Source organism: Cryptotermes secundus, unplaced genomic scaffold (genome assembly GCF_002891405.2).
Source record: "Cryptotermes secundus unplaced genomic scaffold, Csec_1.0 scaffold80, whole genome shotgun sequence".
In the NCBI taxonomy this organism is placed as follows: Eukaryota; Metazoa; Arthropoda; class Insecta; order Blattodea; family Kalotermitidae; genus Cryptotermes; species Cryptotermes secundus.
In genome coordinates, this window is record NW_019732856.1 from 248,640 (window position 1) to 261,833 (window position 13,194).

At 38.3% G+C, this 13,194-nt stretch overlaps 1 protein-coding gene across 6 annotated transcripts in view; it reads right to left on the bottom strand.

Annotated features, from left to right (window-relative positions):
- LOC111867736 (dynamin-like 120 kDa protein, mitochondrial) overlaps window positions 1-13,194 on the bottom strand; it is a 41,476-nt gene that overhangs the window by 17,740 nt on the left and 10,542 nt on the right. For 4 of the 6 annotated variants that reach the window (XM_023857840.2, XM_023857839.2, XM_023857842.1 and 1 more), the window contains 6 exons: window positions 5,962-6,042; window positions 3,967-4,130; window positions 3,699-3,862; window positions 3,027-3,165; window positions 2,058-2,183; window positions 39-269 (listed from right to left, as the gene is read on the bottom strand). In XM_023857840.2, the coding sequence (XP_023713608.1) occupies window positions 39-269; window positions 2,058-2,183; window positions 3,027-3,165; window positions 3,699-3,862; window positions 3,967-4,130; window positions 5,962-6,042 (905 nt within the window). The remainder of the gene's footprint in view (window positions 1-38; window positions 270-2,057; window positions 2,184-3,026; window positions 3,166-3,698; window positions 3,863-3,966; window positions 4,131-5,961; window positions 6,043-13,194) is intronic. The other 2 variants (XM_023857845.2, XM_023857841.2) reach the window with 1 other exon arrangement.

Sequence of the window (13,194 nt, forward strand, 5' to 3'; positions counted from 1 at the left end):
GGATATTATCAGACTAGCAGGTTATGCACAGTGCTTACTCTGTCAGGGTTTGTAAGGTTTTCCTCAGCCATGTCCACCTTTGTGAGAACAAATATTGTGCGCTTCCCTTGAGGATCCATTTGGGACACCAAGTCTGTGACATTGCTTCTCTCTGCATCTACTGACCCATCCTGAATGCACAGGATGATAGCATTTGGGTTCGACATGTGGTGCTGTGTCATCTGCTTGATGGCTTCCCTTGTGTCACTTGCCATGTCTGATGTCACAGTCTGTCAAAAAAACATGCATGTGCACAACAGAACTCAAAAGGTGCAATAGTGCAAATACTTCAGCCCAACACTGAACCACCTACTATTCAGTTTCATGCAGTTTACATCTCACAACTTGCATCCATTTTTAAACGATCCAACCAACTTCAATTTTGACCTTCAAAGCTGTCCTTTTCCAAGATCTTTCATTATAAAAATTATGTATGCATTTCTAATTTTTGCTGACTGTCCCTGTGTCACATGTCCAGCCCAGCATACCTCCTTGAACTGACCATCCTAGCTGCACTAAGCAAACCTACAAAACAACAGGTTCTTCATTATGTAATACCCTCCATTTTCCACTCACTTCAGCTCTCATACGTCAAAACTTTTTCCTGAGTCTGAGGAATGCAAATTATGAAAATGTTATAACCTAATGTATTACATTTGTTAAAATTCTCTGCTAATTTAAAAATCTGAAAACTGGAATTTGTAAAACATGAAAAAAGCTTCACACTGTCACCAGATGATGATGATAATAAGCATGTAGTGGTGATGACAGTGACAACAACAGGGGCACTGGTGATGATAAAACAGAGAAACCAAAAGTATGATATGTTGGACAAGCATGAACCTCAGTCTCACACAATAACTTAAGTGTACCTTTTCTCATACAAACCACAATGAATTAACCCTTCAGCGTGGTTTGCCGTACACGGTACGCTGGTATTTAAATGGTCCTACCTGCAGTTTGCCGTACACCGTAGGCTAAGCTGTAAGCTTAATTTCGAAGGCCCATAAATATGGAACGAACCATGCCAGCATGATGACGATTGCATTGGGCTGTTGTGAAAAGAATTAGCTCTCTGTTCGTGTAAACATAACATTCAATTTCCTGCAGCTTTGCCAGTCAGTCTAAATAGAGCGCTGACCTCACAGTTACAATGGCCGAGTGACTATGATATCAACATACCACAAAGATGATACGCGTGTGGTTGTGAATAAAGCAAACAAACAAGAAACAAAGCCCTTGGTTGTTTGTGATTACAACAGAAACATGCTAGGAGTGGATCTGACGGATCAAATGCTACAGCCATACTTACTTGAACAAAAGAAGAGTACTAAGTGGTATCAGAAGTTATTCAAGAGGCTATTCAATGTAGCAATACATAACGCAATGGTCATATATCGGTGTCTCCCGAATAACAAAAACATGGGCATGCTAAAGTTCAGAATTTCACTAGCACAAGGCCTCGTGGAAAATCACGGTTCTGGTTTTCCTCATCCTGTATGGCTGTCCTTCAGTTGAATCGCCGCCTAAAAGACTCACAGAACAACATTTCTTGGAGCATATTCCAGCCAAAGGAAAAAAGCAAAGTCTCAAAAAAGATGTGTGGTGTGCACAAAACATGGTAAAAGAATTTATTTTTGGTGTAGTGAATGTGAGGCAGGGTTGTGTTTAGATGGATGTTTCAAGAAATAACATATGAAACTCAAATTCTAATCCACTTGCTTCCATCGCTCAGATACAGAGCGCTCATATTATAAGGTAACATTATAAAACCATCTTTTAAGATGATTTCAGTGAAAAATTCATAATTATACCTCATATATTTCAAAAGTTATGATACACTATATAATTTAGAGCAAAATTTAAATGGGCAATTAAAAAATACTATCGCAGGAGGCCCCACAACAGCGATATTTAAATGCCTGCGCTGAAGAGTTAACTGCATAAATGAGAAAACTGTCTTAACCCTTTCCCTGTTTACAAGATGTCATAAGGTCAAGGTCATGTTGACCACTTACACTAATAATTCCAGGGAGATCAACCAGCACCATCCGCTGCAGGCCAGGGCCTTTGACAGACATTGAGATCACATCATTACTAACAGTCTTGCCATCTCGAATACTGTTCTTCATCCGGATCTCAACCTAAACCAAAACACAATGCAGATCAAGAATTATTCTTCATAATTGAGATAAGAAGGGCAATGGAAGGTGCACTTTTATGGCATACCAAACAGCCAATAAATAGGTTTTCAGAATAATATGCATGCTGGTAGTTACTATAGGATTCTGACGATGGTGTATAACACACTGATATGTTGGGATTTTGGACTTTATCCATCGTCCTGGTTTTTAAGATAACAAATAAAAACACGACGTTTCGGAAACTGGATCTGTTTCCGTCCTCAGGTGAAGGAAAACACCTATTCAGTTGGGTCCCTTAGAAAGAGCTAGCCTCAATCACTGGACAGTGATTGAGGCTAGCTCTTTCTAATCTAATCTAATCTAAATCCCAACATATCATAATATGCATGCTGTTTCTTTGAAATAAATGTTGAGCATATAATTCAAAATTGCCCATGTTTAGAATGGCAACAAATTTTTATAATTATTTTTCAGAACTTGTGAATTAAATCCCAGATGTTCATAAGTTCATCTTTCCCAACTGACTCACATGCCTTCATATACTATACTTCATTGCATTATCCATGTCATAATAATTTACATTTCTGCCCTTCATGTTTTGACTTGCCCTAAATCATCTTTTGGGGACTTTTATGCTGAAGGAGTCTAATGAATTGCTGTTCTCTATTTAAATTTAATTTAAGACATTACTACACACAAATATGTAAAGCAACATCATGAATGCCAATGTTAAGATCATGGGGGGGGGGGGGGGNGGGGTGAGCCATTTACTTGAAATATTCAAAATTCCAGCTTTAGCTTTGTTTTCTAATGAAAATATGGGAAACTTTGTAGAGTACAAACCTCTTTACGCAGCTCTGCAAGATCAGATTCCTTTGTTAAATCAAATTCTCTTGCACTGTCACGGAACTGTGCAATGTGGTAAGGTCCTTCACTCAGCGTCACTTTTACTGGAGCTCTGGTCATCATCTCACCTGCGCCTCTGTCACAAACCCAAATAACAATAACCCACCTAAGTCTGACCAAAAACTGCAATATCAGAAATTTAAAAAGCCTGTCTTCCACATGCTGCATAGAGAGTGAGGCTTATGGCAGTATCATCATGAATGTGTGTTCTACTGAGAACTGCTGACCCAACCCATATATGTGAACATTATATTCTAGCAGAGGTCACCACCACCTATATTTTTAACTCACTACCAATAAAAACATACACATGGCAGACATACTAACTTCTGAAGTGAGATATAAACTGTCTCTATTAATTGTAGCATTCAGAAATGTTGGCAGAGGGAGGGAGGAGGTGGGAAGGCAAGAGAGGGAGACGCTCTGTCATACTTATACAAGTAATTCCTGCAATCAGCAAAACTTTGGCACTTGCACAAAGAGGTCATCTTCATGCAACAGCAGAAGCAATCGCTATTTACATTACTATCACTGAACCAATTTTAACAGTTAGTTTAACCGATGATCTGTTTTTACATTTACAAGACCTGAGCACTATGTTGGAAGTACCTGGGGAAGATTCGTGCCTGAGCGATCATCTCAAGTACAGATGTCTTGCCTGAACTTTGATCCCCAACGACTACAACCCTCGGCAGATGATCCTGCGTGTTGTAACTGGAGTCATATTCACTGAGTTCATCGAGTACATCCGAGTACATGTCAATCAGCGACTTCTGCATCAACAGAACACATTTTACATTTATCACTGCTTTCATTATTAGAACTACATAAAAACTAAACTGTTTTTACTTTTCAGCTTGTGGTGGAGCAGGCGTACCTTGACTTTCTTGGATGTTGCTTTATTTGCTCTGTAGAGAAGTAGCTGTTTCCTTAATTCCTTATTCTCTCTCTCTAAATGCTCTAATTCTCTTTGGTACTTGATCTGGACCTTTATCAGTTCATCCTGAAGGCGATCCATTCGTTGCTGCATGGTTTCTGCACCTAATACACAATGATATTACACACCGCTGTCCTTGGGCCTCATAGGTTTCTGTTATAACATATGCACACAATGGCAATACACTGAAACATCTGCAGTTAGTGCTACAAGTTCCCTCCCCCCAGCCGTATTTGTCTCTATTCTGGTACTGAAAATTTTGCCCCTCCAATCATAGTACACGTTTTCTCTTGTTATTTATGATTAAAAACAGAGAACAGTTTAAATCTAACCAAGATTCATAGCATTAATACAAGACATATTAACAATTTCCATTATCCAATATGTAATTTAACAGTATTTCAGAAAGGAACATACTATTTTTGAATCAAGGTTTTTAATAATCTTCCTTCTAGCATGAAACAATTTAGATTCATTTTACTCATTGGAAGAATATTTTAACTTCAATATTAATTAACAACCTTGGTCTAATACACTGGACAGCTAGTAGTACATTTTTATGTTTGATTATTGTAGTCTTGATTGATATTAGCATGTTGCATGCTTTTGCATATAAATTTTGAAACCATTTAATGACTACTCACTGTGATTTGTCTTGGATAACATGTGTAATTGTGATGGATTAAGTATGATTAAGTTGTATTTATGTAATTGATGTGACTTGTCTTGTTGTCATTTACTATTTCTATATCCACTATTCTTCCAGCCATGTTATGACTCATGGAATGTAAATGAATGAATGAATGAATAAAGGACACCCATCTCACAACTAATCTTTTCCTTCAAGCATGCCCAGCCATGCATGTCACTCAAACCCACACAATCAAGAGTTGGCTCTATCAGCTTAAATACAAATCTGAAACATGCAGAAAAAAATAATGTAATTTGTTTTAAAATTGCACCATAACTTTCATCTTCTAAACAATTATTTATAAAGCTGGTTTCAACTTAGAGATAGATGTGCATGCACAGACAACCAGCACAAACATGCAACCAGTAGCAGTTACAAAAGTCCTTAAGCATGCTTCACTGACGTGCGTGCCCAGGTGTGTAGCAAACAAAATATATATTTTGGGGTAGCCTAACCATAAGGTTTATGCCTTTGACCTGAGTCTGTGGTTGCAAAAAACTTACACTGTATTATATGTCATAATGTCCACCTGTCAACATGTAATAATTCTACTTTAGATAAGCAGATCTGGATGAAATTTGGTATTTACAGTCCTTACTAAAATGCATCATGCATGTTCACTTTATGGTCTCCTGCGCTTGACACCAAGGAGGCTTTCAGGCAGAAACCACCATGTGGATAATCACGGCCATAAAATCCTCAATACCTGATATGAACCACACAAGTGAACTTCTGCTTAAAAAGCACAATGTAAGGCCAAAAAATATTCCACATATATTTACATAAAGAATAATATAAACATTTCTAAAACAAAACTCACATCTACAGCTGAGATTGATATTTTATGTGTACTTCATAAACAATGCAGGTTTTCAGAATTCAACCATAAAATTTGAAACTGAAGATCATAAATATAGGTAAATGACACATATCTAAAGGTCTGTATACTAAGACAACCTGATCAACTAAAGTGTGTATGCCTGTGTTTAATGCTTTAAGGCATAGGTAAACAGCTATTTTCTTATGCATGATAAATAGTGTAAGGTTTCTTCTGAATATAAACTAAAGCACTTGTTAATGTTAACTTGTTAACATGTCACAATACTACTAACAAACAAGAACACTAAGCAACAGTGTGAATATTTTAAGCCCTTACAGACCAGTCACTGTGGCAGTCATCACTAACCTGCAAAGAGTTACTACAAGTGATTAAGGCTGTCTCGAATCAAAAGACATCAACTCACCTTTCTGTCTACGATCTTCAATTTGCTCTGACACTGGCTTTGAAAATGCAATCGCATTCATTTTGACATCTGGAGGTTGTTCTAAAAATTTATTTAAGAACTGTTAATAATGGAAATTCTTAAAATAATCAAATGAAACAAAACATAATTATTTCTATGCATACTTTTTGACAATGTGAGTTTGTGTGTTGAAGTGAATAACCTAGCCTAAAAGCTACAAAACAGCTTCAATGTAATTTACATTTATCAGCTACTAGTTACTAATTATCAAATACTGATTGATATATAAGAATTAGGAACTGCTCACTCCACTCAGAATAAATCAATTAAGCACAACATTTCTGCCTGTATCTAGAGCCTTGGATTTAATCCTATGCAGACTTCTCTTGTTTCTTCACAGTTTATATGAGAACAGCATCTCCCAAGGGAGGCCACAATGTGACTGTGGTTTAGTCCTGTTTCACTTGCTATGCTAACATGTCAGGCAACTAACACACACATAGGTCACTCCATTGTCCATAATACCTATCATAGTGCAGTGTATACACATATCAAATTTCTGGTTTTACAAAGGTAAAGGTTTTGATTGTGACCATTCAGGTTGTGACACTATGTTGTCTGGTAGGTGGCTACCAACTTCTCAAGACTACATGACATCATAACCCCAGAAGACCACAATCCAAATGTACAGATTTATAATCTCCTGTTACACATGCCTGGCTAAAAGGTCTGTCAGTAATTATCCTTAAATCAAAAATATTTTGTACAAACATAATTTTGATATTTTACACTGATAAAATTGGTCTTCAAATGTGGTGTGTACATTTAAATGCTCATAAAAAAATGTTGTAGTTCTCCTATCTCAAAACTTTTCATGTACAATTTCAAATTGACTGAGGGTAAGACCTCAAAATCACTGCAACATAATCTCTTAATGTAGCTGCATGAAAACAGTACACTTTATTTGGGACTGATGCACAGACAGGATATTGTAGCGCATTTTATCAAAGCGTTGCCATGCAACAGCTCAGTACACACGAATGGAGGCAACAATAGAAGGGAAGATGTGTTTTCTACGAGGTTCGCGCCAAGCAAAAGCATGTTGCCGCAACGCAGCAGTAAACATGCATCCACATCAATGGGAGATGGTGTTTACTGTGGGGTCCATACAGAGGAGTTGTCGTGAAGCAAGACCTCGAGAGTATTCTTGCTATGTCACTTTATTCCTCAACACTGTAACTACAACTCAATGTAACTATAACACAAAATGTTGAACAAGTCGTTTCAGAGTCCCTCCTTTCATGTTAACACTCTCACTAGACTGTAGAACTGTCTGTCTCTCCATGCTGGCTAACCACTGGCATCTGTCAAAACACACAATGCCTTCTGTCAGCTTCCAATGGCTTCACTGATACTGATACTGTTGCCTGTTGCCCTAGCAGCAGCACCTGCTGTCACATCACAGCAGGGAAGTGTTTACTGGCCTGTTGCCTAGCAGCTCCTCCGCTGTTAGGTCACAGTGGGGAAGTGTTGCCTAACACAGCTCCTCTGCTGTCGCGTCACAATGGGGAACTGTTACTGGCAACACGTGCATTATCACGCCACGTTGAGTCCACGATTCCCAACAGGAGTTATCTTGAAGACCACTGGCGCTACAATACAGTTTCAGGAGGAGACAGCCACAGGAAGTTCATATTTTATGAAGAGTTAACTTGTGAACTGTGCTATAGTGCAGTCGGATTGGGAGTGTGTAATTTTGTGAGACTTTTACAGTTCCCGTGTTATAAATCCGTTGTCAGGAAGTGGATAGTGAAGACTAGTGGAAACAGACTGAGAAGATTAGTGTAGAGTGATTGTAAATTGTGTAAATCAGCAACAGTGTAATAACTGTTTGTAGTTATGACCTGTAGGTTGTTAATAAATCCAATTACCAATACAAACCCGTGTCTGAGTCACCCAAACACGTGACAATATATAAACCTGTAAGATTGTTCCTTTTGTCCAGAAACCAAGGTAAGGAATTCTTATCTTTGCTTTTAACAGAAGCATGAGATTTCAGGAGACACATGGACATGTTTGCCTGTACCCTTACACTCAATGTCGAAACATACTGTAACGTGTTTTCCGTTACTGATCCCACTTCTGACACCAGTTGTCGCGTATCGGGCGTATATCGCGACAAATAACTTCACGATGTATTTTATATAGCGAATTTTATTTCACATTCGCACTTACAATCACCCAAATTACAATCTGACGATTACTGCTATCTGCAGTATCACAATTAGTACACTGAAAAATGCCACAATACAACTGACTAGTTGCTGGCTAACTCGGCGGTAGCTCCAGGACTCGCTGACGGTCTCAGTACAACTCAGCACAACTCGGTGGTAACGCACTAGAACTGGCTGTGAATAGCCTTCGCTTCTCCCTATGTAGCCTCGATCGGACAATACGGGAAAACGGCCACGTAATAGGCACCCTTTTGCCTGGCGCTCTGTTGCTATGTAACGCTAGCGGAGGTCACCGCTGTTACTATCGTAACGTCGCCGCTGTTGATTCGCGTTGCCTAGCGACCGCGATATCCCTCGGTGACGTCACCGCGGAGGGGAGTGGCGGGGCGGGAACTCGCCTATTACCGTAAGAACGCGAGCGTTACGCCACCGCCACGCACCGCTGGGGAGGTAGGGGTCAACATGTCACAATACAATGTAATGACAGAAGTGCAATGTTCAACAAGTCTGCTGGTATGCACAAGTTGTTCATCAGTAAGAGGACCAGATTGTACTGAGAAGCATCACATATACTAAATAGGATATGGTTTACAACTGTGTATGTGCATGTTATGCAGGAATGTGGATAACTAACAACAGTTAAGAACAGAAGTACCAGAATATGGCAGCAAGAAACAGAAACGAGAGATGCCTATACTTCAGTCAGTATTATGGCCTCAGACTTCACTGGAAGAAGTTTCACATTATTCACATTTAGTCAAATCTTAATTTCAAAGTGTCACTGAAGGGCTACAATGTATAACATGGATCAACATGAAGGTTATTTGTGGAAACTGTAACTAGAGATTGGAACTGTCAAATTTTCCTGTTAAGAGACATTTCACTAGTCTTAAAACATTACCATTCATGCTACATGCAAAGAGAAGCGAGCAGAAAGGATGAGGAAAATTACAAAATTTATGTAAGCTTTGTCTCACTAATCAAATAAAAACTTCACACAGGACTGTATGTATTTATTACATTAAACATGCAAAAATGTTAACACAACTTTAATTTGTATATAAAATGCACAGAATTTTGCTACTAGTTTTACGGCAACAGTGACAAGAAAGGTAATGAATGAGGAGGAAATAAGTAAAAAAAATCTTTCATCTTTGCCTTTGCCTTTGCTCTGTAAACATAAACACAGGCAAATACATTGGGATGAAGGGATCCTGTGAGATGCTATCCCTGAAAATGTTTTTTAACAAAAGTGAGGAGTGATGAACCATTCCTACAATGTCAGTTAAAATGGCAAAAATTATTAGATGTTTACCTCCTTTATGGAAGGAAGGGGGTCTTAAAATAAACATACTCATCAATATTTCCTGAAACACAGACAAAACACAAATTCTCACATTGCCAAAGAGGTAGGTTGCACCAAGCAACCCATTCATCACTTACATAATTGTCTTTTGCAGTTATTTGCTGTCAATCCTTGGAACTGAAGTTTATTGAAATATAATTAGTACATTTACTCACACAATATGATCTTTTAATTATAATCATTAGATAAAACATCTTGAGATATGAGAGTGAATCCTATTGTGTAGTCAGCTTAATGGAAAACAGAATATGAAACAGAAAATGAACCTATCACTAATGATAATACTAATGACTTAGTATGAGGAGCATTCTGTATATAATGCCTCCTACTTTTTTAAAGAAAACTACAATAGATACAGAAAGCATAATAACGCAGTTAAATATAGCAAGATTTCAGCTACTTGCAGTTATTTTTCCACATAATCACCACCATTCGTTATGCACTTTTGCCAGAGATGAACAAGAGCCTGTATGCTGTGCCTGTAAAAGTCTGCACCAGCAGAGGCTAGCCACTTTCTTACAGCTGCAATGACAGCATCGTTGTCTGGAAAATGTTGCCCACATAGTCCGTCTTTCATAGGCCCAAAGAGATGGAAGTCTGAAGGAGCTAAATCAGGGCTATAAGGTGGATGTGGTAGGACAGTCCAGCCAAACTTTGCAATGTGCGCAGTATGGGGTCTAGCATTATCGTGTTGCAAGCAAAAGACTGTCTGCTTCTCTGGCCTGACTCAGGAAATGTGGGCTTTTAGCTTAGTCAGCATCGTCTTGTAGCGTTCAGAATTGACAGTCTCACCAGGCTCCAGGAAACCCAACAGAATCACGCCCCGCCTATCCCAAAACACCATGCACATCACTTTCCTTGCCGATAGCTGTCTTGAACTTCTTTTTTCTTCGGGAATCCGCACGTCGCCACTCCATGGACTGTCTTTTGGATTCCGGCTCATAGTGGTGACACCACGTCTCATCTCCGATGATGATGCTGTCCAGAAACTTGTCACCTTCAGCCTCAAACTGGTGCAAGAGGTCCTGACAAACTTCAATTTGATGAGTTTTGTGGTCCTGTGTACGCATCCGCGGGACCCACCTGGAACAAACTTTGCGATAATCCAGCTTCCCCAACGTTGCTTCCAATGCATTACAGCCGATATTAAGCCATGCACACAGTTCCCTGGTCATTATCTGCTGATATGTATGGATGAAGTGCTGTTCATTGTGAGGAGTGGCAGCTGAGCAGGGATGCCCAGGGCATGGCTTGTTGTGCACTTCACTTTCGCCACTGTTGAAACACACTACCCACTGCCTCACTGTGACATCCACTGTATTGTCTCTGTACACCTTTAGCAAGTGTCGATGGATGTCAATGGGTACAATTTGTTCGACAGTGAGAAATTCAATAACACATCTCTGTTTCATATGCACTTCTGTGTCAGACGCCATTTTGGTAGACTGCTCTGCTGTCGCTATCTGTCGCACAACAACCAAACTAACAGTACATTGGCAGGAAGGTTCAACCTTTACTACAACACCACCAACATCCATCTCAGATGTTACATATTAACACAAAAAATAGGAGGCATTATTTACAGAATGCCCTTCATACAATAATGAATTTTTTTTGTATCAATTTATGTTGCAACATGTAGAAATAACTAAAAGCAATAAGAAACATGAATCACCAGTCACACGCCTTCAGATCTGAGGACTCCAGTACTTAAGATGATTACTGAAAGGATTCTGCCTTGAAATAAAATGTGAGGATAATTGTAACTGGCAGGTTGGGTGTGGTCACAGCCTACCATCACAGCCAGACCCTTTGCTGCCAAGTCTACAGTCACTGTGACCACCATATAATTCAGTGTGAAATATTAATCTCTCAATACTGATAAATTAGAAGCTGCGGAACAACTCTGCTATGGGTCTTAACAGTCATGATATCAGTGATGAAGACATGGCTTTTTAGGATCAGGACTATGGTTCAAATTTTATTGACTAATTTAAAGACAAAGTGTCAACTGCTTAAGTTACATTGTAGTGAAAAAGAAACAGATTGATCAATTAGTGAGTAGGAGCGAACTGGAAGGAAACAGTCATAACCTTTTTCATTGTGAAGTGCTATGTGCATGTGCGTATATGTAAGTAGACATAAACAGTGTCCTATTTGTAACTAAAGGAAAAATAGTATGAGGCATTTGCTAACAAACCACACCAAAAAGCAATTTTTATATCATTAGCATAAATGTCAATACAAAGATATTAGTCAAAGCAGCAAAAATTCAACACAGAAACAGTAGCACTAGTTGATGAGATGAAAAAACAGAGCTGAAAAAAATACATTGCTATTACCACATATTGTGAAGTACTGTTAATGAGATAAGTACACAGCAAATTCAAATGTTGTGGCACACCAGTATGTTGCTATAATGGGGAATTTGGTTGAATTTATATGTTTTAAAATAATGATGGCATGCAGAACAATACTGTGCTGTCCTACAATTTTAAAAGACAAGCTACTGAAATTACTACACTTTATTTCTGTAACTGAGCAACTGCTATTGATATACTGGTGAAACCGAATTTCTTACACATAAAGTCAAATTGGAAATAAGAAAGGATCTTCTCTGAGTTATTGCAGGAATGATCTTACAGAATAAAATACTTGGTTAGCGTTGCTGATCATATAAAAATGGATCATGGAACTACAAGCACATGCAAGCCACTCCACATTTCCATGAATGTTACACTTCTTTTTACTTCTGTATTTAATCTGCTAAAATTGATTACAGAGTCAATATAAACTGTCATACCTCATAATGAGACAAGACCTGCCGCCATTACCATTTTTAAACCTATATACTAACATTCATTATAATAACTTTCATGAAATACCATTAAAACTGATGTGCAAGCTCAAGCAATTATAACAGATTAGTAGTATTCCCTGCATTGATACAGTCAACTGCTGTGCTTCACCTTAGACTGTGGAGAAAGAGTTCTTTCTACAAAGTCAAACATGTTTACACAAATGATTGATGTGCAATTATTCACTCTTCTTTGGTTTAATTATTTTGCATGTTTCTTCTCATTAATTTAAAATAAGATTCATATTTTCAAATTTTTATAAATGTCAGCCTTATTCTTCTAACACCTAAAAGCACACAATTGTGGTGGAAACTACAGGCAAGAGGGCATATGAGCTCCCTCTGAAATATTACATGCAGGGAATGTCCTCACTAGAAAATTAGTAAATTATGCACAAAATTAAAATGTTCATAAAGTTAATGTGGAATATGAAATTACTTGTTCTAGTACTAAAATTTCGTTACCAGGGTTATATCATTAAGAATGAGGATGAATAAAACTGAAGAGAATTATGTAGAGTACAAGTAAAAGTGGGCACAGAGACATGAGGGTGGTTGCCAGCATCTAGTGAAATGGAGCAAATCTGCCAGATTGCTATTTTGGTGTTTTCACTGAACTCCCATACACCTCTATGGCATTATGCTCAGGAACAGCTTCACATTTATTTTACCCCAGTTGCATCATCATCATCAGTAATCTGTCAAGACGACAGGTCCACAGTCTCTTTCAAAACAATTCCTCCACTTAATGCGATCTAGAGCTTTCTCCTTCAAAT